The 26,989-nt window shown below is 30.6% G+C and overlaps 5 protein-coding genes across 14 annotated transcripts; 3 read left to right on the top strand and 2 right to left on the bottom strand.

Moving 5' to 3' along the window:
* Positions 1–58: 58 nt before the first annotated feature.
* On the bottom strand, positions 59–3,429 carry Cog2 (conserved oligomeric Golgi complex subunit 2). 3 transcript variants are annotated; one of them, XM_072016449.1, is made up of 11 exons: positions 3,292–3,429; positions 2,793–2,914; positions 2,490–2,717; positions 2,144–2,410; positions 1,767–2,068; positions 1,580–1,697; positions 1,134–1,523; positions 878–1,058; positions 525–804; positions 271–451; positions 59–195 (listed from the first exon to the last, which is right to left on the bottom strand). In XM_072016449.1, exons 2-11 carry the CDS (start codon positions 2,862–2,864, stop codon positions 112–114), a joined length of 2,103 nt encoding a protein of 700 aa, XP_071872550.1. In that variant the 5' UTR covers positions 2,865–2,914; positions 3,292–3,429; the 3' UTR covers positions 59–111. The 3 variants fall into 3 exon arrangements, with proteins under 3 accessions (XP_071872550.1, XP_071872547.1, XP_071872548.1); XM_072016446.1 differs by lacking the exon at positions 3,292–3,429 and adding an exon at positions 3,009–3,141; XM_072016447.1 differs by lacking the exon at positions 3,292–3,429 and having other exon boundaries at positions 2,793–2,994.
* A 44-nt stretch (positions 3,430–3,473) lies between these two features.
* Positions 3,474–4,977, top strand: Ubc10 (ubiquitin conjugating enzyme 10). Its single transcript, XM_072016532.1, has 4 exons — positions 3,474–3,612; positions 3,943–4,038; positions 4,312–4,498; positions 4,568–4,977. Exons 1-4 carry the CDS (start codon positions 3,586–3,588, stop codon positions 4,735–4,737), a joined length of 480 nt encoding a protein of 159 aa, XP_071872633.1. The 5' UTR covers positions 3,474–3,585; the 3' UTR covers positions 4,738–4,977.
* An 800-nt stretch (positions 4,978–5,777) lies between these two features.
* Cul3 (cullin 3) lies at positions 5,778–13,016 on the bottom strand. 3 transcript variants are annotated; one of them, XM_072016444.1, is made up of 14 exons: positions 11,808–13,016; positions 10,297–10,680; positions 10,014–10,217; positions 9,758–9,937; positions 9,299–9,673; positions 8,926–9,096; positions 8,735–8,842; positions 8,490–8,667; positions 8,148–8,407; positions 7,884–8,053; positions 7,673–7,811; positions 7,452–7,579; positions 7,304–7,362; positions 5,778–6,095 (listed from the first exon to the last, which is right to left on the bottom strand). In XM_072016444.1, the coding sequence occupies exons 1-13, from the start codon at positions 11,865–11,867 to the stop codon at positions 7,338–7,340; spliced, it is 2,382 nt and encodes a 793-aa protein (XP_071872545.1). In that variant the 5' UTR covers positions 11,868–13,016; the 3' UTR covers positions 5,778–6,095; positions 7,304–7,337. The 3 variants fall into 3 exon arrangements, with proteins under 3 accessions (XP_071872545.1, XP_071872544.1, XP_071872546.1); XM_072016443.1 differs by having other exon boundaries at positions 5,778–6,081; positions 11,808–13,015; XM_072016445.1 differs by lacking the exon at positions 5,778–6,095 and adding an exon at positions 6,315–7,179.
* A 717-nt stretch (positions 13,017–13,733) lies between these two features.
* On the top strand, positions 13,734–15,958 carry Idh (isocitrate dehydrogenase [NADP] cytoplasmic). 2 transcript variants are annotated; one of them, XM_072016471.1, is made up of 3 exons: positions 13,862–14,013; positions 14,110–14,275; positions 14,554–15,958. In XM_072016471.1, exons 2-3 carry the CDS (start codon positions 14,261–14,263, stop codon positions 15,760–15,762), a joined length of 1,224 nt encoding a protein of 407 aa, XP_071872572.1. In that variant the 5' UTR covers positions 13,862–14,013; positions 14,110–14,260; the 3' UTR covers positions 15,763–15,958. The 2 variants fall into 2 exon arrangements, with proteins under 2 accessions (XP_071872571.1, XP_071872572.1); XM_072016470.1 differs by having other exon boundaries at positions 13,734–14,275.
* A 2,111-nt stretch (positions 15,959–18,069) lies between these two features.
* LOC139994096 (uncharacterized) lies at positions 18,070–26,803 on the top strand. Of its 5 annotated transcripts, none has more exons than XM_072016415.1 (11): positions 18,070–18,264; positions 18,880–20,234; positions 20,529–20,759; positions 20,839–21,039; positions 21,123–21,530; positions 21,624–22,094; positions 22,573–22,860; positions 23,388–23,825; positions 23,910–24,046; positions 24,123–24,241; positions 24,345–26,803. In XM_072016415.1, the coding sequence occupies exons 2-11, from the start codon at positions 19,908–19,910 to the stop codon at positions 26,330–26,332; spliced, it is 4,608 nt and encodes a 1,535-aa protein (XP_071872516.1). In that variant the 5' UTR covers positions 18,070–18,264; positions 18,880–19,907; the 3' UTR covers positions 26,333–26,803. The 5 variants fall into 5 exon arrangements, with proteins under 5 accessions (XP_071872516.1, XP_071872515.1, XP_071872518.1 ...); XM_072016414.1 differs by having other exon boundaries at positions 18,070–18,545; XM_072016417.1 differs by having other exon boundaries at positions 18,071–18,545; positions 21,624–21,755.
* The last annotated feature ends 186 nt before the right edge of the window (positions 26,804–26,989 follow it).

Here is a 26,989-nt window from a genome sequence, read left to right as displayed (position 1 = left end):
AAAACTACATATACAAATACTGTGTTATTACAACTAATAAATAAATGACATAAAATAAGAGAGTTTAAATTAGTTTATTTAAAAATTAAAGAAATAGAGAAAAAAGCAATATTATCTTTTGATTGCGGTTTCAACAGCGTGTAGCAATTCTTTCATATAAAGCACATTTGAAATTGAAATCTGCATCTCTGTAATCTGAAATATGATTTATATGTATAATGAAACAATTTTTACATGGTGAAAAATAAATTATTTGGTAATAGATTTTACCATATTAGCATAAGCTTGTACATCAACTTGTAACTGAATTCGTATTTTTTCATCATCGCTGATTCCTTGAACTTCGGAAGTAAGGGACCCCGTGGATTTGTCGCGTATTTTTTTCAATCTTCTTAAACTCTCTTCAGTTTTTTGCACTGAAGTTAATACGTCTGTTACAGAAGCTAGATAACTGCAACAATTCAATATAACAAAATTTTACAAATGTTATAATTTTCAATAATAACTATTTCTTTTTTCCTTACTGTTCAGTTAACTCAGAAAGGGCCAATTCCAACCAATAATTAACATTATCTGGTATTATCTTTTTGTAATCTGCATGAAAATTGAGAAGGAACACAAGAGTATTTTTTACATAAGAGCATGGTTTCGTTGGTACATCCCTTTTTGTTCGTCTAAATAATCTCGGAATATCACTGACTTGTTTCAAATGTATTACACATTGTTTCAATAATTCATTCACTATTTCTTTTGTAATTTGTGGCCAAATTGTTTTTAAATTCTTTATCGTTTCATCGAGAGAATCTGCGAAAAAAACATATAAGTAATGATATAGAAAATTTGAATAAAAATATATTAATATTTTTCTTGTTGTAACCTTTTAATAGTGTCAATATTCTTGGACTTTCTTGTTTAAATTTTGATCGAGCTATTTCCAAAAGAAATGGAAGTATATTTGCAAATTTTTCTACATCCTTATACAAACAAATTAGGAAGTTAAGTTTTGTGGAATGTTCTACCTTGTTTAAGTTGCTTATTTCATTTTCTATCGGCCATACCTTTACATAAAAAAAATTAGAATTTTTAATTGTTCAAGTATCATATATTATATTATTTTTTTAAATTAAATATACTTCTTTAAGCACTATTTGAATCCATATTCGATATCTGGCACATATCTGAAGACTGAATTTCCAAAATCTATGAAACAGTTGATGCAGATATACATTATTATCCCAAATGGTTTGTAGATTTTCCCATGTAATACAAGTTGCATAAAGAGAAAAATCATCTTGTGTAAGGGATTCCAATGTTCCTTTTACAGATGCTGGTGATATTGATTCAGTTAAAACTGTCTCAATTCCACTAGCTATTTCTTGAAATTTAATTTGAAAATATACTGGTAAATTCCACTTTTTCAAAAAGTTTTTATATTGCGAATTCTTTTGTAATGCAATTAAAGATTCGGGTGTAATACACTCAGCTTCCAATTTTTCTAAAAACTCCAGGGTTGCTACATATCTCTGAAATTATGAAATGTTATATACTATATTACTATAGTATAACTTTACTTACTTACTGAATGGAATAATATTGGATCTCCAGGAGCAAAGATGTATTTTATATATTGCTCAATTTTTTCTTCTACATCAATCCAAAAACTGTTCACCAAAAAATTAAAACCTTTCACAGAAAGTCTGTAAAAAAAGATTTAGAAATATTTCTGTACAATGACATATATAATTTGACTTTAATAAAATGCATACCTATTTGGATATAATGTAATGTCTAATAATTGTTTAAGTTCTACATTTAAAATGTTCAGTAACCTATTGTATATATTTTGTAGACCTAGTAAATCAGTTTTCAAGTTTTCCATGTTAATTACGTTATGAATCAATGGACCAACAATCTCTTTCCTTACTAAATCTTCAGCATCACTTATTTTATCAAGTGTAGCATAAATTCCTAAGCAGCGAATTAATAAAAAAGAATTTTTTTCTTGTATACTTGCCAAGAAAAATTCATTGAGGTGTGTCATATAAGACTGTTCAAGTTCTTCAGCTATCTATATTACAATATAACATTTCTGTCATTAATAAGAATAATAAATTTATGTACAATTTTTTAAAGATATGCATACTTTTTGGTTTTCATTGATAATGTTCAGTTTGCACCTAGACATATGAAATCCTAATTGATTAAATTCTGCAGCAGCTTGTTCTAAAATATCTATTTTAACAGGACTTTCAAGGAATGTGTTTAAAGACAATATAGTTGAAAGTTTATTCAAAGACTTATAAATATGCTGTAAGCTGAATACACTTCGCTTGTATTCTCGTGTTTTCTTATTTTCGTTCATATTATGAGTAATTGCTGTAACTTCGTCATCCAGGATCTGCTGTACTTGCTATCATAAAAAATATATTACTAATAACACTTAAAATTTAGTATTTTAGTAATTAAATATATTTTCTCATTGAATTTACCATTACTTCTTCCCTTAACTGTCCTAAAGGTGTTTGTAAATCACTTATAGCCTTATCCAAACCAATCATATTACTTGATAAATTTACAAAATCTGTATAATCTCGATTGATTAAATCAATCATAGCAGACCTTAACAGTTTCAAGTATATTCCAAGATCATCACGCATTGTTTCTAATTTTGTGCTCTTTCTGTGTTCTTGGAGAAAGGTATCAACATTGAAATTTTCCTAGAAATTGTTAATATAAAAGGTATCATAATAAATTGAATTTCTACGTTAAAACACATTTTAATATTGACTTACTTGAATAAAATCAACTTCAGAAAAACATAGATCATTTGGAGCTTTTGGTAAATTAATATTTTCCTTCGACATAGTAATAGATTTCTTACCATTAACCTTTTTTTATAAGGAATTAATTTTTCCTATTATTTAATCATACAAATTAATATATACATTCATAACTTTTCATTAAAATATACAATATGTTATCATAGAGCCCATCCATAGTTAATTTACTTAATAAAATTTGACAATTAACACCAGTTGATGTTATTAAAAAAATTTTTCAGACAGCATAAGACTGTGAAGTCAAAAATTTTTTGCAACAACCTTTATATGTGAATTAATTCAAAATATAACACATATACATAGTACATGAACATATTATCGATAATTACAAGATGAATTTAAAAATTGTTCTTAGAGTATCTAACATATTGAAAAACTTTATCAAGTATGCTTTTTTTAATGGCATTGAAACATAATGGTTTTTTACCTAACTTGACGCATGTATATGTACATATGTATAAACCCCTAACGCACGCACGCGTACAATACAATACAGTTAAACGAATAGGACGGAGAGCAATTCATATTCGTGACTAACAGTAAATAATCTACATTTGTATTGATGAGAAATTAGTGCCGTAAAACAAAATCCAACGAAACGGAATTTATAGTGTTTTGTTCGATGTTCGTTTACGAAAGACTTTCATAAAAAATTACTAGGGTATTTTCGAAGGCAGAATAGCTGTGAAGCCATCACCAAGGAACTTGACAAGTTTTACTACTTTTAGTGAAATTTATTTTCAAAATGGCAGCTACGAGAAGATTGCAAAAGGTAAATCAAAGTTTCTGTCAACGAGGAACGATAGTACATTGAATATGTGAAAAACATTCCAAAATACAGTATCGACATTTCAACACACTCGTCATGTACATGTTTAACAGGATTAATTTTCATAGCATCTTCTAAATGATGTCGAGGTTTCCCATGATGATATAGAATATTGGATACTTTCAATATTATTTGTTAATATTTATCCTCAAAGTGTTTAAAATTTTCTCTAATGATATGAATCAGAATTTTCATTATTCATTCTAAGAATGTTTTTTTGATTATTATAGTTTTTAATAATAATTTCGATGATAACCATTGTATCACTTTTAGGAACTTGGTGATTTAAGAGCTTCGGCAATGAAAAATTTTACAAATATTCAAGTAGATGAATCGAATATACTCACTTGGCAAGGTCTCATACTACCGGTATGTTTTGATGTACCATTCTATTTTAGAAATATAATCTAATCTAATCTAATCTAACCTAACCTAATCCTATTTGTAAAGACAACTATAGTTAGATATACGCAATGCTGTACTACAATTTGATTTTGGAAACATTGGAATGATTGTATATGTCGTTTTCAAAATTTAATCGGTAACATAATGATACAAGTTCTAATTATATCTGACATATATCCTTTTTGTTATTTTTTCTTTTAGAAATGCTTGTCATTCTTACTTCTTAAAATGTTTTAGGATAGTCCACCATATAATAAAGGAGCATTCCGCATTGAAATAAACTTTCCCGCAGAGTATCCTTTTAAGCCCCCAAAGATAAACTTTAAAACAAAAATATATCATCCAAATGTGGATGAGAAAGGGCAAGTGTGCTTACCAATTATAAGTGCTGAAAACTGGAAACCAGCTACAAAGACAGACCAAGGTTAAATTTTCTTTGCATTGTTTTCTTGTTGTAATGTAAAAGATTAAGTAATACATAATTGATTTACAGTTGTACAAGCTCTGATAGCATTAGTAAATGATCCTGAACCAGAGCATCCTTTAAGGGCAGATCTTGCAGAAGAATTTTTAAAGGATAGAAAAAAGTTTTTAAAAAATGCGGAAGAGTTCACAAAAAAGCATGCAGAAAAAAGGCGGGAATCGTCATCTTCTAACGAATAACCACGAGTGACCAATTTTACTCACCATGATGCCTGCCACTCGTCAGCTAATTTAATTCAAACCACGATAGACTTCTCTGTTATATGAAAAGCAAGTTGAATAAGATACATGTGTACAGTATTGGTTAACTACTGACAATGATATTAATATGTGCAAATTGTAATGTTTATAAAGTGGATAAACAAATTTTTCAGAGCAAAGTAAAAATATAATAAACTAACTGTATGATATTGTATACAATTTGTATTTTGAAGTTGTTATATGGATATGCGATCCATATGATTTTAAGAAGCATAAAAAACATCACCTGCTCTTTTTTCTGTTGAAAGCAAGACAATTATAGTTCGTTGTGACAAATATGACATTATAGAGTAATGTATTTACCTTCAATGTTAAGAAATTACAAACATGTTAACTCTTCAAATTATGGATAAATTTTGATTCAGATCAATCAAATCTACAAACATTAAATAATTATTACAAATGTACATAAAATATTTGTAATTGTTAAATTGATCGTATTGGTACTGTAATCGTGTTTCGATTTTAAGTTTAATTGAGAGTACTTTTCTTAATGTTATCTTGAGAATATAATTTTATCTTCTAATACAAAAGATTAATTCGTAACTTGATCTTTCACATCTATTTACAATTGAATTACTTTCCGTGTATATCTATCTTTTATAGTAATATTACTCTATTAAACAGTGAAAAATTAAATTAATATCTTCATTATTTCGTTATTTTATGTGGCATGACACTGTATAATAATTCAACTGTAAATTCTGAAATATCAATATTAGCATTTAAACAATTTTAAATATATCTTACCTCACTGATTACATGCGTATATAATAAAGAGATACTATTGTATTTAACGCATTCGTGACGTGATCAATTACACGTAACATGTGCGGTATCAACGGATCACATCATCGTGACATGTTTATTTGACAAGAAATGTTAGAAAATGGAATAAAAAGGGATTGGACAGAATTAATATGATATTCTTGTATTTAAAATGTGTTAAAACTAAGGAATGCTTTTACAGGGTTTTATTTTTTATTCAGTTTGCGTAAGAAAAGGTAAAACCTTTTGTTTAAATATTAAAACTCTATATTAATAAATAAAGATATAAATGAAAATAAAAATATGATGCATTTCACATGTTTTTCATTTGCCCACACACGAGCTCATGGTAATACAGTTTTTAATCATAATCTTTTTTTTCATTCCTTTATTAAGTTCTTCGTCTTTTATATAAGCTCATGCGCGCACTCTTTTTTTAATTCCATTAGTAAACTCCGCATCTGTTACAAATTCGTAGATTCCACTTTTGGCATACTATAATAAATATTCTGCGATTTAACGAAGAATTGGATTAATTTAATTGTAATAAAATAATTGTTGAGCTAGGTGGAAGAGGTGGATCTTGTAGAGACCTCCCAAATGTTTTACTTTTTTATTGTGATTTATTTTAGATTTTCTGATTTAATAAAAAATTAGAATTTGTTGGAGATAAACGAGGGACGTAATAAAATTTTAGAAGGATATGAAAAATGATTAAAATAAAGTAATTAAACACTGAAAATGAGGCAATTATATTCTTAGATACACATTCACATTGTTTATGTACACATATAATAGATAATCACGAATGTAAATGAAATCATTCTTTAACATTAATAGTTTAATAAAATTTATGCTATATTGTAAGTTGTTTTTGATAATAGATATATTTATAGGTTTACAAGCATAAAAAATTACTGAATCATGATACATAGAATGGGTGAATCAATTTTAATGATTGTAACTCACTATCCATCTATTACTAACAAATTTGTGTATATAATGTATATTCAAGTAAATTCTATTAAATTTAAATTACAATTTTCTATTACAGAAAGTACTTTTATATATTTAGCTAAATCAATCACTTACAACTGAAATATAATGAAATGAGCTCAGGGAAGAGGATATCAAGAATTTTACAGAATTTATTTATAAAATTTGATTTTATACTTGAAAGTATATATTATAATTCATTCAATTATCTTTATGTCAACCTTTTCCACCAAACTAGCCAATTATCAAATACGTGTAGCTACTCTCCTTAAATTTCGAGGCAATCAACATCAATTTATTTCAATATACCTTATAAAATTACTGATCTTTTTCTTGATGAAATTATACTTTAAACTTTAGGTTTTGAATTAACAGAATTAAAATTAACATGTAGTACTATATATATAATAATTATATTCAAAATAAAGAGATGATATCAAAATTTGTCAAAGCCTAAAACATAAAATATGAATTGATTTATGCGAATAATTATCATAACTTAATGGAATGTTGAATCAGTAATCTGTCCAAGTTGTATACGGTTGTGATGTGGAATGCCTCGTTCGTGATCATCTTAATTATGTTCGTATAAGAACACTAGAAACGATAATAATTTTGATGAACGAGTCAATGAAAAACTGATGATATAACGTACAAGTCGATAAAATATAATGAAACAATGAAAAAATATTTGAAATAGACATTATTATAGTTTACTTACATGTTTGTACAGATCCAACATTTAAATTCGAACATTAAGCAACGTATGTATACACCTTTCTGTAATTGAATTGATTAAAACAAATAATAGTAGTTATAATAGAGAATTAATAATAAAATATAAGATACTAGATAACTGTTATACAAACCTATCTTCTGGCGTGCGTGCCAAATATTCACGTTCGATTAAACCTTCAATACGTTTTTTAATTATTACAGGCGACGGCAAAAATCGACCTCTTAATTGTTCTGTTACTTCTGTTACAAGTATATTATGCTAAAAAAAAAAGAAGATAAAATATGGAATAAAAGAGCGTAAAATATTGGAATAATTATAAATTACAATGTAATTAATAGTGATACTACATACAGGCATACGCTTCCTGTCTTTCATAATGCGAACGATAGCTGCTTCTATCTCGTGCTTTCTATCTTCATCTACTTTGTTACGAGTTTCTCTTCTTTCAGGTTCTGATTCGCCTTTGGCAGCTACTGTTTGAATCTTCACTCTGAAATATTATTAAATAAGTTAACAACTACCGATTATGATATATTTTAATGCAATTTTAATGTAAGGATACCTGTGTAATTTACTGGTAAAACTGTCATTGACACAAAAATAGTGCGATGGTTCTATTTCCTTTGTACGAGGATGTTTTAATAACACTCTTTGTGTAGCTTTACCCATCGCGAGAGATTGTAATGCTCTAACCAAGTCTCTCTCTGGAATATCGGTTTCACCTTGAATTTCCTACGCAACGTTTTATGTATTGTATAGATAATTGTAAAACATTAAGAGTCCGATGTAGAAGAAATAAAAAATAAACGCTACTATTCACACTGACCTCATATGTCAATTTTTCTCTTTTGTTGAAGAGCATTAAGACACACATTTGATAAGTTGATACTTGGATTATGTGTTTCCTCGTGTTTCCACAACTGCTACTACGTTGGCTTAAAATACTACCATTAGTGGATATTCCACTACCATACAAGCTACCACTTCCATTACCAATAGAACTTGAAGACGATGGTGTATCTAAACCACCGCAACTATTTTCTTCCCTTCGTGGTCCGTGAAATACAGCATTCAAATCCGCAGAACCTAAAGGGATTATATTAATCAACTTCAGTGGTTCAAATAAGAGACACTAATAGAAAAGATAAAATGATGCTAGTTAACTGACCTAATTGTGGTTGCAATGTCAACTGTCGACCACTGTGTTTAGCAAGATAAAAACGTCGGAAAGCATCAAAAGCATCTCTTGGGGCAGCTGGCATGCTACACTTCGGAGTGGCGGATTGCGTCGGCCAAAAGCCTGTTGTTAAAACTCTTACACTTATATCCACTCCATGTAAATTTGTCTGTAATATGAAAATTTAAAAATTAATTATTTATAAAACTATTATAAGTATTTTGTATGTAGCTTACATTAGATGTAAGGACGTGATCTTTAAATTCATCCATAATAGTGTTACTGACTGTTATATCTTTAAACATTCCTTCCAATTTTGATGTGAATTGACACCCACATTCAGTCTAGAATATTATTTATTAAAAACGTATTGATATTATATTGTGAATACCAGTAATAATAAATTGAACAGAAGCAGGAATGTTACCTTAAGTTTGGATATCATATTTTTTTCGCTGTCGTCGGAAACAGATTTATTTAAGAGAAGGCGTTTAGCTAAATGCTGTTTATAATATCGCTCAAATACGTCTTTTTCCTGAAGAAATCTAAATAAAACCATAGTTTTATCCAAGATACCTTCAATTTCTTGTTCTGTCATCTAAAATGTATTATAAGAAACATTAACGTTATTTACACTTACATTATTAATAATCAGAAGTTAAAGTATAAGATATAAAGCTTGTATGTCATTTGTACAAAACGACCCTTTGCAGAATGATGGAAAAATAATTTTTATTAAAATTTCACGGTATTACCTACCATGAGTACCTATTTATAGAAATACAGTTAACATAACTAACCCCTTTAACACCTTTTTTCAGCTTGTCATCAATGAAAAGTGAAAGATATTCTGGACTCTTTGTATTTAAATTAAGAAAATATTCAAAGTCAGACGCTATCATTTGTTTATAGTTCTTATCATTGTTAAACGAATAATGAAGAAAATGATCAAAACGATCTTTTAAATCCAGCAAATTCTGAATGAAAAGAACGGCATTCGTTGTCGATTCGTGTTCTTCCTGAACCATGGCACGCCCTTGTTCTTTAAGAAATTGAGAGACACAATCGCACACTGTACGCAAACCATCCGAAACTCTTGAAAATAATTTGTACATGCAACCGAGATCTTCGGTTTTCTGATTTTTGAGCATGTGTACTACACCACTATTTTCCATCTATAAATAAAAAAAGTAAATTGTTCCAATTTATCACTTTATACGATAACACAATATATTGTATCAGTAGAACGGTATTTATACCTCGACAATAGTTTTCATATGAATTTTAATTAATTCTTCTTCCACAACTTCGACTATTCGCGGTTCAGTAGATTCATCTAAATAATGTTTTGCTCTTTCTGATTCTTCACAAATTCTAGCTTCAACCTTTTTTATATATACTGATGCGCTATTTTCTGCCAAAAATTTTTGAGATTCCATCTAAATAAAAAAAGAAGAATGATGTTACATAATATTAAATTAAATGATGTTAAAAAATATAAAGAAATTGTCGTACTCTATAAAATTCAGCACTTTGTTGTAAAAAAGGCCTTTCAAAATCTTCTTCATAAACTTGACGACTGTTAATGCCAAGTAACATTAACATTTGACAGGCATTTTTTATTGCAATACGATCTACAACTTCTCCCCTTCTTTCTCTTGCTACCATACCTAGTAAAGTTTCTCGTAAATGATCCCTAACACATCCATATCTGACCACCTAAAAATGATATAATTTATCAATAAATCTCCAATTACTTCAAAAGCTGTTGAAAAATAAGTAAGTAGCAAACAATTACCTGATCTCTAAATATGATAAGTCCCAAATTATACACATTGTCCACATCATGTTGTTGCACATATACTCTGTCCATATACATTAAAATATCTCTGATCATCACCATAGATGTCTGGTGATCGTTCCAAGCTTGATTTAATGTTTGAAGAAAATTATTGTGAAGAGATCTTAATACATCTTCTCTAACTTTATTCTCTAAATGATGTGTTACAACTTCCTTTAAACCTGTGTACAAACGTTCCCCATATTTGTGAAGAACCATAGTATAAGCATTTCGATAAAGCTCTTCAAAACTAAGCCCTGAATTATTTTTCTTCTGAATTTCTTGAATAGCATTTTTCAGTAGAGCCCAAATACTTTCTACATACTTTTCATCCATAGTTGTCTAAAAACAAAGCGATAGATGCAATATTACTTTGACAATTGCAAGTCAAGATAAATAATGTCTGAGAATTAAAACTTAATGAAAAATTAAAAACTAGACAAATAAAACAGATATATTGGTTTTACTAAAAAAACTCAATAGGGTACATCAAATTATATAATATAATTTTTAACATTAATGATTACAACTAAAAATATATATATTATATATATTATTGAGATACTTTATGTTAATTGTTTGTATCTTTTCTTTAGTATTCTGTATATTTTAATATAAAGTCAGAATGATTCTTTCATGAATCATTTTTACAATACCTTTATCGTATAAAAAAATGTAATATTAAATAAATAACTATGTTTAAGTCATAAATATTGTATCATTGCTTGTATAAATACAAGTTTTATGCTTTATTGTTTCATTAGATAGAAATGAAAAAGTGACAAACAAATAACATTTTCTAATCAAGTACATACAATATAAACTATAACCACAAAGGGACATATAAATATTTGACATGATAAAATAAGTATCAAAGTATTGTTTAAGTAATTTTTAGTATCATATTGATTAACACAGAATTTAAGTGATATAACTTTACAATCACAAATTTAGTGGATAATAATCACAGTTCCAAACTTTAATGACAGATTAAACTAAAATTCATTAACAAACATGATAACATTGAAATATTTACATTTCATTGCTTTTTTCATTTGCCACTATAGCAACTACCAATACATTCATCTCTATGATAAAATGTACAATATTACAATATTAAAATGCATAATTCTTAAGAGAAGAATTGTATTGTTACACATTGAAATACAAAATGATAATATTGCAAAGAGAATCAATTGATAAAAATGCAATGACATTTCTAAATATGAATTATTACAATTTTTTATAAGTTGACATGTAATTTAAAAGAACAGGTTACCAAAATATACATGTATATACATAAACTAGAACAACGTGCGCTTATTAGTTTATATATAGAACTGAAAAATAAAAATATAAAGGGAAAGGAAAAGGAAAAAAAAAACAAAACGCAAGAGCGAATAAATATTAAAGAAGGGAAAAAGAACGAAAACTAAAAAAAAATAAAAACAAACGAAGTTACCACTCACCGGGAAAGCACGTATGCGCATTTTGCTTTCTTTCTTAAGCATAGCACTGCTCTTCATCATGTCGAATTTCTAGCTGGACGAGGATTCTTTTTAGAAATGCTCTCTTCCCGATGCTACGATAACGTTACACCGTGTGTACATTGACACCAGTTAAACGTAGAGAGCATTCACTTCTTGTACAAGGTAGGAATAGCCGACGATCGGCTATCGTACGAAAATACGATCACTCATCCACGTTCACGTTGTGTAGGAGAGCCGAAAATTGTGTTGTTATCGTGGACATTTAAGTAAAAGAAAAGAAAAATATACGCGATGTGTCGTGGAAGAGGGGGTTGAGAAAAACGAGAGATTCAGAGAAAGACAGAAAATAGAGAGGGGGATGGAGAAGAGTAAAGAATGCTCTTTTTTTTCACCCGGCAGGTGAAAATAGGGGATAAAATACTTAAGGGTTGAAGAGTAGAAAAAAGGAAAGAAGGCAAAGGCGAAAGAGAAGAAAATGTAGATAAGGAGGTTGAACAAAGGTGAAACGGAAGGAAAAGAAAGAAAAGGAAAAAGAATTCACGCACTCCTGTCACGAAGACGATGAATCTGTCAGATCTCGATAATACACACGAATTTTCGCTGGTTTTTTTTTTACCACGTTAACGTGATTGTTGGTACGTTTTCAGCGTCTCTCGAGGCATAGTGAATTTAGATTGTGAAAACTTGAGTTTTCATCCTATGGTCCGATATAGGGTACACAATATATCAGTCACAACGATATGCTCCATGCACATGAATCACGAACACTGTTGTCACTATAGATTCGTTCATTACGAATTTCATTATTCTGCCAACGCCGTAGAAAAAAGGCTATCGTGTTTTACCGTTTTATGTCATACGGTTATACGTGTCATTTTATTTTCGAATTTCTCAAATTTAATAATTACATGTAGGACAGAGAATATTTACAATTTAATTTGTTTAATAAGTTTGGAAGCTACACACGATTACAAGTGGCTCACTTCAGATTGATAATGTTATACTCTTGAATTTGTTTCTTGAGTAGAACCAATCGCGTTATTTTTAATACTTATATATTGAATTTATATGTATATATAAATTTGGATTTAAATACAATTTTATTTGATAATATTAAATTATTGGAATAATTCGACAAACCAATGACGATTCGATATTTTAAGACGCTTTACATGAACTATTTTATGCGAACGCCTGCTTCTCCATTTGTAGACCTAACTACTTGTTATCGTAGTTTAAGAATTTATGCTGATAACATAAGAAGTTTTCTTAAAAAGAAAAGAAAAGAAAAGAAAAGAAAAGAAAAGAAAAGAAAAGAAAAAAAAACTGTTGCAGAAAGAGCTAGTATACGGTATTTTTTAAAACACGATAATCATTTATAATTTCTCATTATTTTATCGAAGATAGACTGTTTAATTTATTGTTCAAAAATAATTTCAGTCAGCACAGAACATAATAGTAAGTGTTTTTATACCAACACGTACTTAATATGATGTATTTGAGAATATTATTTGCATTGACCTTGTATCAATTGTTGTATATACTTATAAAATGCAAATCTGAAAGAGTAAAAATTGCTAATCATTGATGTTTCATTGATTTTTGTCTTAAATCTATTTAAAAATAGTCACAGAATAATTTATGTACATTCATACAATAGAAATCATATTAATTCTAAAAATATTTATTTTGATTGTTAATGAACCTTAAACGTTTAACAAAACAAAATTTCTTCTAAGATGATTACTTATTTTAAGCTTTAGATATTAATAATATTTTCTTTCGAAAATATATGATTTATGTATGAACATACTTGAAAAAGGAGCATAATTGTTGCATTTCAATTTTCGAACGTAAACATTATTTACCTACTACGGTACAAACTCCAAAGATAATAAAAAAACATAGATAAGGAGTATCATTAATGTGATAAGAGATCATATGCTATTAATGTAAAATTTCATTAGTACTGATTCAATCAATCTTAAATTCATTACATTTATTCAGTTATTTGACATTTTAATATCTAATAAATAGAAATTGTCACATTTGAATATTGTGACAGTTTAACATATAGCATAACCTACACAAATACAAGAGATCTAAGGAATACATTTGGAACAAATAAAAAATATGGATACGTTTTGATTTTCATTGTTATCGGAATCTATCAGGAAGATTTGTTGTAAGTTGTATAAAGTTCATGCAAATAGTAAAAATACGAAAGTGATTCAGATTATTTGGATAAGGCTGCCATGTTTTTGCCCCACCGTTTTATCAGAGCGGACGTGCAATTTATAAGAAGCGTAGCATATATCGGATCGGGTAGTAACTTCACTGCTTTCTCACGAATATTATCGCCAAAAATTTCTCAGCCGCTTGATAATCCAGCATTTCTGTTCGCTAAGACATTTAGCGTTTCCTCTGGAATAATGACGAAAATAAAGGTAAGCAATCAGTAAAGCTATGTAACTGACATCTGTTAACGTTTATATATACCTATATATAAATATTTTTTTTCGTATAATACCTACCTTTCCTATATGAATTTTAATTCATTCTGATAACATTTTCGGTATTCCAAAAGTTATTTTAGTCTATTTTATTTATTCCAAGAAAGAAATCTTTTCTACGCGATAAATAAATACATATAATAAATTTTTTGCATAATTAATTTTGCATTATCATAAGTTTTTGTGCATATAATGCATCCTATCTTTTTTAGGCTGGACCTGTTGTTGATATCTTGGGTGATGAAATGACAAGAGTCATTTGGGATTCTATTAAAGAAAAACTCATTTTACCATTCTTAGATATTGAACTACATACCTATGACTTAGGTATTGAAAATCGGGATGCTACTAATGATAGGGTGACTGTAGAATGCGCAGAAGCTATTAAGAAGTATAACGTAGGAATCAAATGTGCTACTATTACTCCAGATGAAAACAGAGTAAAAGAATTTAACTTGAAAGAGATGTGGAAAAGCCCAAATGGTACTATCAGAAATATCTTAGGTGGCACAGTCTTCCGTGAACCCATTTTGTGTAAAAACATACCAAAACTAGTACAAGGTTGGACTCAACCAATTATCATTGGTAGACATGCTCATGGAGATCAGTATAAAGCTGTTGATTTTGTGGTACCTGGCCCAGGTAAACTTGAAATCACATGGACTGGAGATAATGGGGAAAAAATTTCACATACAGTTCATAGCTTTAAGGGATCTGGAATTGCACAAGCTCAATATAATACAGATGAAAGTATTTTAGCTTTTGCTCACAGTTCTTTCCAATATGCTCTGTCAAGAAGCTACCCGTTGTACCTTTCCACAAAGAATACCATTCTTAAACAATACGATGGCAGATTTAAAAATATTTTTCAAGATACATATAATAAAGAATACAAAGATAAATTTGAAGCCAAGAAACTTTGGTATGAACATCGCTTGATAGATGATATGGTAGCATATACAATGAAGAGTGAAGGTGGTTTTATATGGGCTTGTAAAAATTATGATGGAGATGTTCAATCTGATTCTGTAGCACAAGGTTATGGATCTCTGGGTCTGATGACTTCAGTTTTAATTTGTCCAGATGGACGCACAGTAGAAGCAGAAGCTGCTCATGGTACAGTTACAAGACACTATCGTCAGTATCAACAGGGAAAGGAAACTTCAACAAATCCTATTGCTTCCATATTTGCATGGACAAAAGGTTTACTCCAACGTGCAAAGCTGGATAATAATCAAGATCTTAAAAAATTTGCAGAAACATTAGAATCTGTCTGTATTAATACCATTGAATCAGGTTTTATGACAAAGGACCTTGCAATTTGCATTAAAGGCATGAGTAACGTTACTAGATCTGATTACTTAGAAACATTTGAATTTATGAATAAGTTAGCAGAGAATTTGCAGAAGCAATTAAAATGACTGCAATATCCAAATCAAATATCAAAGTATTAACTTTACATGGGAAAAATATTATTACTGGTTATGGCGAAAAAAGTTGCATCTATTTATATATTAGACTACAAAGATGGAACATAATATGAATAAAAATAAGATTAATATATTGTAATTGTGATTTTTTATAGAAATATATTCATCAATTTCAGTTTTTCTATTATATATGTATATTTAAATGTAGATTTAAATATTTTTAAACAAATTTTAATTTTATACGAAATCAAATTGTTTTTCTTCACACTCTCTCTTATAATACGAAACCCTTTATCAAAATACCTAAATCATTGTTACTTGAATACGTACTTCACGTCATAGTTAGTTAATATCACATAAGCATTTTTAATTATATAATTTTTATTCAAATATATCGTCGTTCGTAAATAAGACAACATTAAACTATTAGACATAAAAAACAAAGGCAATAACGTTTTATAGCAAAATATTAATTAAGTAATACAAAAAATTTAGTACACTCTTCTTTTAACCTTCAAGATAAGATGTATATATTCTTCTTGTCTCTTTCACCCTCTCACTCTACATGCGCGTATGTATATAGTGTTATTAAGGTATTATCATTATTATTTTTAATTTTACTAATTATCAGCTGATTATATCGAAACATCTTACCTTATGCAACAGAGATCTTAATAAATTTATATCCTTTAAAGATATAAATAATGAAATTAAGTATATTTAATAAATGAAAAACAAATAACTTAATGATATAAATATATATATATGCTACATATATAAATGATCAAAGACAATCTTACTGATTTTTACGCATTAAGAATATTTACAATGAATAATTTCAATATTATATACTTATTAAATACAATTCTTTAATATTGCATAATTGATAAAAGGAAAGATAACAAATTGTTTAAATTTTGTAAATTATGTAACTTTTGATAATATAATTTTTGTAATACTTTTGTATCTTCATTTACAAATTACTATACAATAGAACAGTGTAAAAAGTACAAAGTCAATACAATTTCAACTTTCACATATGTACTTACACGACAAAGAAATAATTAAAAAAAGAAATCTAAAATGGCGTTATGTATAATTATTATGTTAACTTTAATAACACTTTTGTTATTTTGTTTTATTATAATTATGCTATTTTATAAAAACTTTTTCATACAAAATTCGATGAACATTAATTTTTTCTATCTCATAAAAAAGGAAAGGTACTTAAAGAAACAAAAAAGAAGGGGTTATAAAGTTTTCGTTAAGGTATAAGTCTACAATGCGTATAATGCATAACAGTACATAACACATTTTTTATCGAGAAGTAGATACATGTATACTCTTTCTTTAACCTTAGAAAGAGAAAGAAGCAATTTAGAAGTTCTTTTTCTGGAAACTCAATATATATTTGAATAAGAAAAAATGTTGAATATTGTGTGAATAAAATAAAATATCGAAAATTGTGTTTTATAATAAAATAAAGATACTAAATAAATTATTAGAACTGCATAAAAATTATTGAAACTCGTAGATAATTTTCCAACAATGTGGTTTTCTATTTATCGGCTAATACTACAAGCTTTTAATGATATAACGGAATTTGTAAAACAATACAAAGTACAAAGTTTAAGTAATTGCTATCCTACATCAAGTGTTAGAAAAATAAATTATAATTATATGCTTTGATTATCACTCCAATAAAAAACGTCTTCAAGAAAATGACGGTACTTGAAAGCATTCGTATCTTAATCTCTTATTCATTATATGTACTTCTATACTTTCATTATTATGGTATTCATTTTTTACCTATACACAAAAAAGTTAAAGATAAAAAACTTAAGAATGATGACTATACAATCATCTCACATAAGATAAGTACATGTCATGAATACAATTTTCCTACAAAGTATTATAACTAGTCTGCGAATATTTATGGAAATTCATATATTTATGAACACGATTAAAAAAGCGAGATATAGACAAAAATTTATTTCACCTACTAAGTAATATAACGAGTACATAATATTTTTTGAATATTTCATATATATTTTCTAATTATCTGCATTTTTAAATGTCTTAAAAATGCATAAAACTCCGCAGTTTAATTATAGTACGAAGTAGCGGAGGTAATATTGTTTTTCAAAGTAAAGTCCAATGAATTCATATTATTCTCAATACGGAGGCATTTTTAAGTGATGAGATAACTTGCTTCCACTACTTAACGAGTTAAACCACCGTCATCATCGGCTCCATTCTCTTCTCCTGCAGTTGTATCGAGGGCTGCAGGAGAAACCAGCCGGAGGAAGTGGGAGGAGTGTGTGGATACCAGAATCAGAATCGGAATTGCAGATGGCGCCTGACCTGCGCCACTTCGCCTCGCCATCGTTCTGTTCGAGTTGGTGAAAGAGGAGGGAGGGGCTGGTTTTCTCTCGTAGTCTTTCTACGATTCATCCTCTGTTCCGTCGGCTACTGGTTAGCGCCGATGACGAGGTATTCGAAGATAAATCGCGGTACCCGAGATAAATCGAGCTAACCGTGTCGAGAGGAGAAAGGAAGGAAAAGGAGGGAGGAAACAAAGGTTCCAACGAGCGTATCCGATTTTTTTTTCAAGCGTCAAATTAAATCGTAAAAGCAATCGTGATGTTAAAACCCGGTGCTCGTGGTTGGCTGCGTATATCGATTGATACGTGATCGTGGATTTATTGGCATATATATTTTCAACCGTCGCTCAATCAGAAGATAACCTGCTTCAAGCGAATTAACTGCTCGAGGTTTGTTTTTCAGTCAACAAGATCGAGTATTTAATTTCCTTCTTGTTTTCCTTGGTTTTCTTTCGTTTACGATATGCACACGCTCCAAACGGTACCTACTAAAATCGTCGTTCGTCTGTAAACCGGAAATTGCTTGGAGAAACGGAAATCGGACACGCGTTTCGGAAAACTGATCTCCTTTCTCTTATATTCGCGTATTATTGCATTGGCGATACTTTTTTTTATCGTTTATTGCTTATATACTTTATTATGAGGAAAACATTATAAAAAAGATCTTCATATAAATTATGATAAAAGGAAGAAACTGTACGCATAAAAATATGTTACGTTCTAGCTGTACGTTGACTCGTTGCGCGATTGACCATTGTATCACATAAACCGGATGTCAAAAGTAGGAAAAACGAGTTATTGGAAATAATTATACGCAAGATTCTGAAACGAATAGTAATTGTTGTAAATGAAAAAAGGAATCAATTTACTTTTATTGTAACATATATTTAAGATATATTCGTAACAATCGTAATGTAAAAACTTTAATTTGTAAGTATATTATTAATTCCAAACAACTGTGTTAAACAAAAATCTATATAATATAGTAATATGTATATCGAATCTGATAATCGGTAAACATTTTGTCTTTTAGAAAAACTTAACTTTTCGTTTGAATTGAATGTTAACAATCTTAAAAAATATATAAACTGAAATACAATAAAATATAACCGCGATGTTGTTATATGAACTATTAATGAGGTTACAAGATTCTATTGTTATTTTGATAATTCTGTAGAAACTGATGTATAAAAAATCGGGTAAAGTTCGATCGAATTGTATCGTTTTATCCTTGGAATTTAGTACGGGAAGTGATCTCAAAGAGGTAGGATTTCTTCGTGGGAATGTTTGAACGCGCTCCTCGTCAGCAGTTTTACTAGGAAAGAAAAAATGGCGCCCATAGCCTCTAGATCGCGCGACCACCGAGTAATGCTGTACTCGTACTTCCGTAACGTGTACCAGCGCACAGTTCCCTATTAGAATTCCATAAATTGTTCACCGAGATTTCGAGGTATTTTTTATTCGACGAAAATTATGCCCGAGATGAGGACCGTATACCGAATCCGTAATTTATAATTGTGAGCAAAGCCATTTTTAAAAAATCACTCGTGAGAGATGTACACGCGATATAAAGTGGCTTGTCATTGATGTCATCGGGAAGAAGACAGACGTGTAGAACGATGGAAAAGTGAATGTTGTATTCCTTTTATCCTGATACTGTGGTTCAGAAAATCGAATAGAAATAAAAGGGTATCTCGATGCGCGATAGGGAGACTATAGAACAGACGTGGGACAGAATAAATCTTGTCCAAGATGTCAGGAAGGCTACCCCGTCTGCGTGCACTTCGTCCACGACCCCAGCAATTTAAAACGGAGTCACATAAGGAAGGTAACCTTAAAGAGAATCGTCAGGAAGTCGTGATGAGGGAACACGAGTTGCAAAGTGACACCGAAGACATTTCGTACAGTGTCAAAGACGATGTCCCAATAAAAAACAATTCAAAGCACGAGCACGAACACGAGGAGCTCGATTGTTCGGGGTCTTCACAAAATTACGAATGTAAAACATGCAAACCACCAAAACCTTTATCAAGTCTTAAGGCGTATCTGGATCATCTGAAAAAGGAGCACAAACAAAAGGTATATTATTTTTAATTAAATTACATCAATTATTTACGTTGTAAGAAATGTTTAAGTATTAGTTTACTGAATGAAAATTTAATTAGTGACTTTTTATATATTTTTTAACTAAAAAGTGGAATTAATATTGTTTTAAGGGAGCAATAAATTATTTAGTTCTAAAAGTAAAATATATCTATGTAGTGTATTATTAATAAAATACTATTAATTGGAGTACCAAATACGATTTTTCTTATATTTCAAAAAATAATATTTATATATTTAGGATACTTTTAATAAAATGATAACTTTTAGGGGAAATTCATACGTGACACTGGAAATCGATGTTCTATGTGTTCATATGTTGCATTAAATTCAAGAGATCTTGAAACTCATCAGAGAGTACATCATTTAAAGAGAAGGTTTTTCCGATGTGCTAAGTGCTCTTATGTAACACATGTACGTGCTCGTTATACAAAGCATGTGAAATATCATTCCATGCCAATGATCAAATGTGATGCTTGTGATTTTCGTACACCATATAAGGTTAATAGAAGCTTTACTAAATTTAACAAATTAGAATTTTTTGTTAGATGAAGTATCAACAGATAATGTTTTCTTGTAGTGGAATTTAGATAGGCACACTAGAAATCATGGAGGAGGAGGGGCTTTTCAATGTCGTGCTTGTAATTTTACAGCTGATATTAGACAAAGTTTAACAGTACATGAAACTAATCATCATGAACCTCCTGTGGGTCAAACAAATCGTAAATCTAGCACACCTTTTGAACGAAAACCAAGAAATAGTCCTAAACGTTACAATCAGGTAATATAATAACTTATTTCTTAAGTAATAATTAATATAAATAATAGATAACTGAAAATATATTAAAAATAAATCAATTTCAGGTGGGTGCAAGTGATTTTCGGGAATCACTACATATATCTACAGGTACAACAGTCTCAATCAGTCCTGGAGATTCATACATTTCTGATCAATCCATGGAAGATAAGAGAAGTGCAATAGCTAATGCAGAATGTATAGCATTGAAGTGTGAAGAAAAAGGTTGCCAATTCATTACTGCATGGGATTCTGAGATGCAACGACACCTGGCAGAATGTCATGCTCCAATTACACCAAATAAATCCAGAAAACCACTGCCAATGTTAATTCCTCTAAGTCCTACTAAGCTAAATAGTATTAACTCCAGTGGACCTTCAACGACGTTGTTAAAAGTTCCACGTGTTAGAGTAAGACCGGAACTCGCGCAAATTGCAAGAGACACGGAACTGGCAAAATTATATGGAAATAAAGAAGTTAGTTATTTTTCCTTTCTTTTTATTAAATGTTGTCTATATCTAATTGATTATTTTTATGATGTTTTAATAATTCAATTAAATTTTTCACAGGTCAGCAACTTAAAGAAGGATGCGAATAACGCGGCCGATTTATTTGAAAAAAAAAATGCGTCGTTCTTTGATAAGCTTAAGGAAAAGCTTACAACGACAGCGTCAATTAATAATGGAGTACCGGAGGTAGCTGTAAGTACTACGAACGATTTGAAATGCTGGTGTACTTTTAAAGCTAGTAGCATGGAAGAGCTGGCTTGTCACAAACAAATACACCACACTGCTCTAAGTGTATCCGTGGGCACAACGCGTTGCCCGAAGTGCAGGAGACGTTGCAAAAGTTCGACTGATCTACAAGTGCATATGCAGTGTTGTCACTCGACAAGCAACGATACGTCAATACACAATAGCTTAGAAAAATTATCAAATTGTTCAGAACTCCGTGTGACCTCGTATCGCGGTGAATATGCATTCCCAGCGCAAACGGATTGGGACGTTAATCTCAGCGGACAGAATTCCTCTGGATCATCGGTATGGTGTTTTATAGAAATAATAATATTTACTTAATGCGTGCACATGAACAATATGGACATACGCACACAAACAAACAAATAATAATGATAATAATAATAGTAATGATAATAATAATAATCGTGAAAAAATTGCAATACGAGAGTCAACAGATCTGACTATTTTTTTCTTTAATTTGTGTAAATTATGTTTTGAACTATGTTGATTGCAAGCATCCCGTACGGCCATTAGAATAATATATTTAAAGTTAGCTTATAAACTATCAATTTTTGTTTTTCGAAGTATGCAATGCTATTATAAGTATTTTTGTAATTACGTTAATGACAATGTTTTTTCTTTTTTTATTTATATTTTATATATTTTTTTGTTATTAAGAATGTGCTTTAAATGTTACTTACGGCAGTCGAGACCATAGACAGTTGTGTTCCCGAATGTGTTAATACTTAATTTTGATAAAGGTAGTCAAATCTTTTGTCAGGTTGAAGGTTCTTCGACGCATCCAAGTGGCCGATGGGTATACAAATGCCCGGATTGTCCATTTTGGGCATCCACCGCAAGTCGTTTTCATGTTCATATTGTCGGTCATTTAAATCGGAAGCCATTCGAGTGTTCCCTATGCGCGTATCGCTCTAACTGGCGGTGGGACATCACAAAACATATTAAACTTAAAGCAGCTAAAGATCCAGTTCATATGACTGCCAGGGTACTTATGAGGGATGAAACAGGTCGACGGAATTATTCCAAATATAACAAATATCTTGCACAGGTGAAAGCATAAATTTCACTTACATTTAAACAATTCTTTTATTAGTAAAGAAAAAGGTGCTTGTCGATTTTCATAGGCGCACTGATTTTTTTATGGTTTCTCTCAATATCACTCTATGGTAAATTTGTTTATCCATGACAAGCATGTGTGATGATCCTTATGAATAATGAGAAAAGCTGAATTACATATTTTTTAAAGAACCGAACAAGATAATGAAACACTCAAAATATATTAGCTGTATCGAAGCGCTTGGACACTTGATTGGTGTTATGATGTTAATCTAATTGCAATTACAAGCATATTCTTAGTAATCAAAACCGACATGATAACATTGAAAATGTTCCATACCTCTAAAAGTGACTTTTCATTTTATATGGAACTTCATTTTTTAATAATATAAAAGAAATTTTCAGTGTGCCGAATAGTTGTTTTTCTGCTGAATAATAAGTTGTTTTTCGTCGTGCAGCAGTGTATTGCTTATGACAAACAATTCTATATTGTACGTAAACTTCTCATCTCTTTCTTAGGTCGAGCAACAGTCGTGGGATGATCAAAACATGGAGGAACATAGCGTGGAAGAAACGAATTCTGACGAACCGCCAACTAAGTTATTCATAATGAATAGCAACGAATATCGGCAAACATCGGATCTCTCGTCTTCTCCTATTTCGATCGTGTCTCCGAATGAAGGAAACCATAATCTTAACACCATTAACATCGGATTGAAACCACCACCGCTTCTTAAAGCTGCGGCGAGGAATCGGGGACAGTCTTTACTTAAAAGCAATTTGATTTCCTCTCATTCACTATCAAGTGGATCATCATCAGCAACAATCGCAGAGGAAAATAAACGTACAATGTGGAAATGCAAACGTTGCAATTTTCGACATTGTAGTAGAGAAATTGTTTCTATGCACGTTAAATCTCACAGTGAGCCAGCTGACCAACGCCATGGAGAAGAAAAAGTATGAATATTTGTAGTCGTTTTGTTCATTTAGTTCTTTTGTTATTAGACACATAATATATTCGTAATATATATTTGTTTGCAGAATGTATTTGGTTGTGGAGATTGTCCATTTTCCGCACCTGATGCAGCAACGTTATCGATGCATAGAGTTCACCATCGTCCAAATTTGGATGCTATTTTTAAATGTTATTTATGTCCATATTATGTCAGCACAAAAGTGTATGTATTTATATAATGCTACTATTATTAAATTTATAGTATTCATGGAAGATATTTATTTCTTTTATTTTTACAGAGAGCTTTTAGATCATGTCAGACTTCATGGAGAGGAGCTCGCCGTTGTGCACCAACAGAATATGGAGTACGATTTCTCTACCAAGTCTAAAGCACATCGAACTTCAAACACTGATAATAGTAAGTTAAACAAATTCTTTTTAGCATTAATATGATTAAAGATAGTTCAATACTAAGATTTTTATTCAAGCATTAATTGGATACTTAAACATCATCATTGCAGGTATTAATCGCACAAAACAAGAGAAGTCTGTAGAGCAAGTGATTCATATCACAACACAGAGCAACGTGACTTGTTTCACTAATGTTTCGAAGAACTCCGGAGCGCCACCGCCATTGCTTCTTGATACACGAGCACTGCCTGAAGCTCCATTAGTATGGGTGTCTCGACCAGATGGTACACTAGCGAAAATGTTAAAATGTCGTCACTGCCCTTTTGTATCTTCGCGACGAGCAGAAGTCCGAGATCATGAAACCATGCACCTCGATACTCCTAGTAATGGTCCTGTGGTCGCTTGTACAGATTGTAGTTTCACTTGCACACGGCGAGAAGTCATGGTTGCACACACAGATATGCATTCCGGATCTTTAGGCACTGTTCATTGTTTGGTAGATGATTCAAGGCCAGATTCGCAGCAATTAAGCGATTTGACTGCGCTTCTCGGCTTTACTCATTCTCCGGTATTAGGTTCGGAACCTGATTTACGAGACTTAAGACTTGTGCATTGTTGTAGCAAATGTCCAGCGCGATTCCTTTGCGAAAAGGAATTAAGAATACATTTAAGATATCATTCTACAGAACTAGCTTATTCTTGCCAATGGTGTTCTTATGCTGCTCGACAACCGGCCCATCTTTTAGCCCATCAGAAGGCACATTCTACGGAGTATCAAGAGCGCACCAAATATTTATTATCTTTGTACGGCCAGTCACAGCGATATCCACCCCCTACCACAGCTTGTGTCGAATCAAATAATCAAGATTCAAATAATTCTACACCTACTGTTGCATGGATTGTAGTCGAAGTTACAGAAAGTTCCAACAACGGGTTTAATAGTAGCATGAACAACACAAATCAACGAACTGGGAATCAAGTATTCACTTGTGCAAAATGTCCGGCTCGTTATTTCAAATTGGATGCTCTAGAATATCATATGACCTTGCATGGATCAAACAATAGATTTAAATGTACTGAGTGTGACTATTCGTCGAAGACGGCTCAGAATTTAGTGAAACATCAGGTAGTTCATAGACGTCAAAACGAAGCGAGCGATGTAACTTCAAATCTGTCGCCTCCTCCGGACCCACAGTTTGGACTTTTTATGCGTGGGAATCCTAACTTTGTATATCCTGGTTATTTAAGAAACGGCCGATTAAAAGAAAAGCGATATAAATGCCATAAATGTCCTTCTGCCTTTGAAAAACGAGAACAATACAGAGTTCATCTAACTCTGCACGGTGCGAAACAAAGATATCGCTGCGATACGTGCGACTATTCCGTAAAATATTATGCTAATTATATTCAACATCTAAAGAAACATCAGGCAAATGCAGAGGCGCAAGCTTCACGTAGACAATTTGAGGACGATACAATTACCATTGATAGTGATAATATTTCCGATAATATAGGCTCCATTTCACGTTCAGGAAAGACGCTTAAATCACCCAATAATTCAGCTTCGATCATGACTACAAATGGTATATCAGTGTTAAATTTTGGTGGAGCACAGGCCTCGAATCAAGATAAGCAGTCCTTAATGTTGCTACAAAAGAAAGGGATACTTCTATCTTCTAACGACGAAATGGAGACGTTACGTTGTCAAAGCTGTCCGTTTTCTACGTGTGACAAAGATATGATGGATGCTCATAAGCGTCGACATGGCATTGAAAGAATGACACCGTCTTGTCCTCATTGCGATTATATACCGCGAAAAGATGAGAATGTCGGCGAACATATTAGATTGCATTTTACAAGACTTTATAAACCAGAATCCTATCTTATTATAGAATTATTAACATTGACAATGAAAAAGATATCTTCTAACGGAAAGGAAGAGAAACAAAAGGCTGCCGAATTACTTTTTAAAGAATACGCGGATGGAAGATTTTTTCCTTTTACCGATACCAATTCCTTTGGGAGTCCTCCTACTGTGAGCAAAGAAAAAGTCATAGTCGATCCAAATACAGGAGAAACGAAACATTTAACTGTTTAGAAAAAATTAAAGTTGACAAAATAATTGCATATTGTATATTTTTCTGTATATAACAAATATGGTGCATTTTAAATGTTTATGAACATTTTCTAGATTCATTGATTCAACAAACTATAAAGGAATAATGGAGAAAAAACTGTTACGTTCCAAATAGTAGGTTATAGAAATCTGCATGAAAAAATGAACATAGTTAGGTTTGTAGTATTGCTACATGTACAAAAAATTTCGATCAATAATAATATATGTAATTGCTACTGTATTTCCTATAAATGAACGCAATCATAATTATAATCATTGCAATGAGTATTTTTCAGCGTCATGCTTAACAAATAGGAAACAATGCCATACTTTGTTCATATATTAAACATTTTCTCATATGCATATAGTTTAATTTTATTGTATATAATATCCAAATCCATGAATCTTGTACAATACAACAATAAACGAATGCTATATACATGTATAAATTTACGTTCACGTGTTTTGTAATACCTCCTAAGTTTTGGTAGGGTTTCTCTTGTTAATTTTTTTTTTCCAATTATAATCTCGATAATGTTCGAATACATAGGAATTGTTTCATGGAATATACAGCAACACGATTTTTAAAAAACTTTGTGCTTTTAATCATTGCATTTACTAAAATATTTTTTTCAATCA

The sequence above is a fragment of the Bombus fervidus genome, chromosome 14 (genome assembly GCF_041682495.2).
Source record: "Bombus fervidus isolate BK054 chromosome 14, iyBomFerv1, whole genome shotgun sequence".
Lineage (NCBI taxonomy): Eukaryota > Metazoa > Arthropoda > Insecta > Hymenoptera > Apidae > Bombus > Bombus fervidus.
Note: the sequence above shows the minus strand (reverse complement) of the source record. Positions and strands in the feature narration are given on the sequence as shown.

Coding starts and splice junctions, on each gene's coding strand:
- Cog2 (XM_072016449.1), bottom strand. CDS start 2,864: ATGTCGAAGGAAAATATTAATTTACCAAAAGCTCCAAATGATCTATGT. Junction 452..524: donor CTTTCTGAGTTAACTGAACA/GTAAGGAAAAAA, acceptor GAATTGTTGCAG/TTATCTAGCTTCTGTAACAG. Junction 196..270: donor TACAAGCTTATGCTAATATG/GTAAAATCTATT, acceptor ATCATATTTCAG/ATTACAGAGATGCAGATTTC.
- Ubc10 (XM_072016532.1), top strand. CDS start 3,586: ATGGCAGCTACGAGAAGATTGCAAAAG. Junction 3,613..3,942: donor CTACGAGAAGATTGCAAAAG/GTAAATCAAAGT, acceptor TATCACTTTTAG/GAACTTGGTGATTTAAGAGC. Junction 4,039..4,311: donor GGCAAGGTCTCATACTACCG/GTATGTTTTGAT, acceptor AAAATGTTTTAG/GATAGTCCACCATATAATAA.
- Cul3 (XM_072016444.1), bottom strand. CDS start 11,867: ATGATGAAGAGCAGTGCTATGCTTAAGAAAGAAAGCAAAATGCGCATA. Junction 9,938..10,013: donor AAAGTGCTGAATTTTATAGA/GTACGACAATTT, acceptor TTTTTTATTTAG/ATGGAATCTCAAAAATTTTT. Junction 8,054..8,147: donor GAGAAAAATTGACATATGAG/GTCAGTGTGAAT, acceptor AACGTTGCGTAG/GAAATTCAAGGTGAAACCGA.
- Idh (XM_072016470.1), top strand. CDS start 14,084: ATGTTTTTGCCCCACCGTTTTATCAGAGCGGACGTGCAATTTATAAGA. Junction 14,276..14,553: donor GAATAATGACGAAAATAAAG/GTAAGCAATCAG, acceptor TATCTTTTTTAG/GCTGGACCTGTTGTTGATAT.
- LOC139994096 (XM_072016415.1), top strand. CDS start 19,908: ATGTCAGGAAGGCTACCCCGTCTGCGTGCACTTCGTCCACGACCCCAG. Junction 21,531..21,623: donor AATTATATGGAAATAAAGAA/GTTAGTTATTTT, acceptor AATTTTTCACAG/GTCAGCAACTTAAAGAAGGA. Junction 24,242..24,344: donor AACTTCAAACACTGATAATA/GTAAGTTAAACA, acceptor TCATCATTGCAG/GTATTAATCGCACAAAACAA.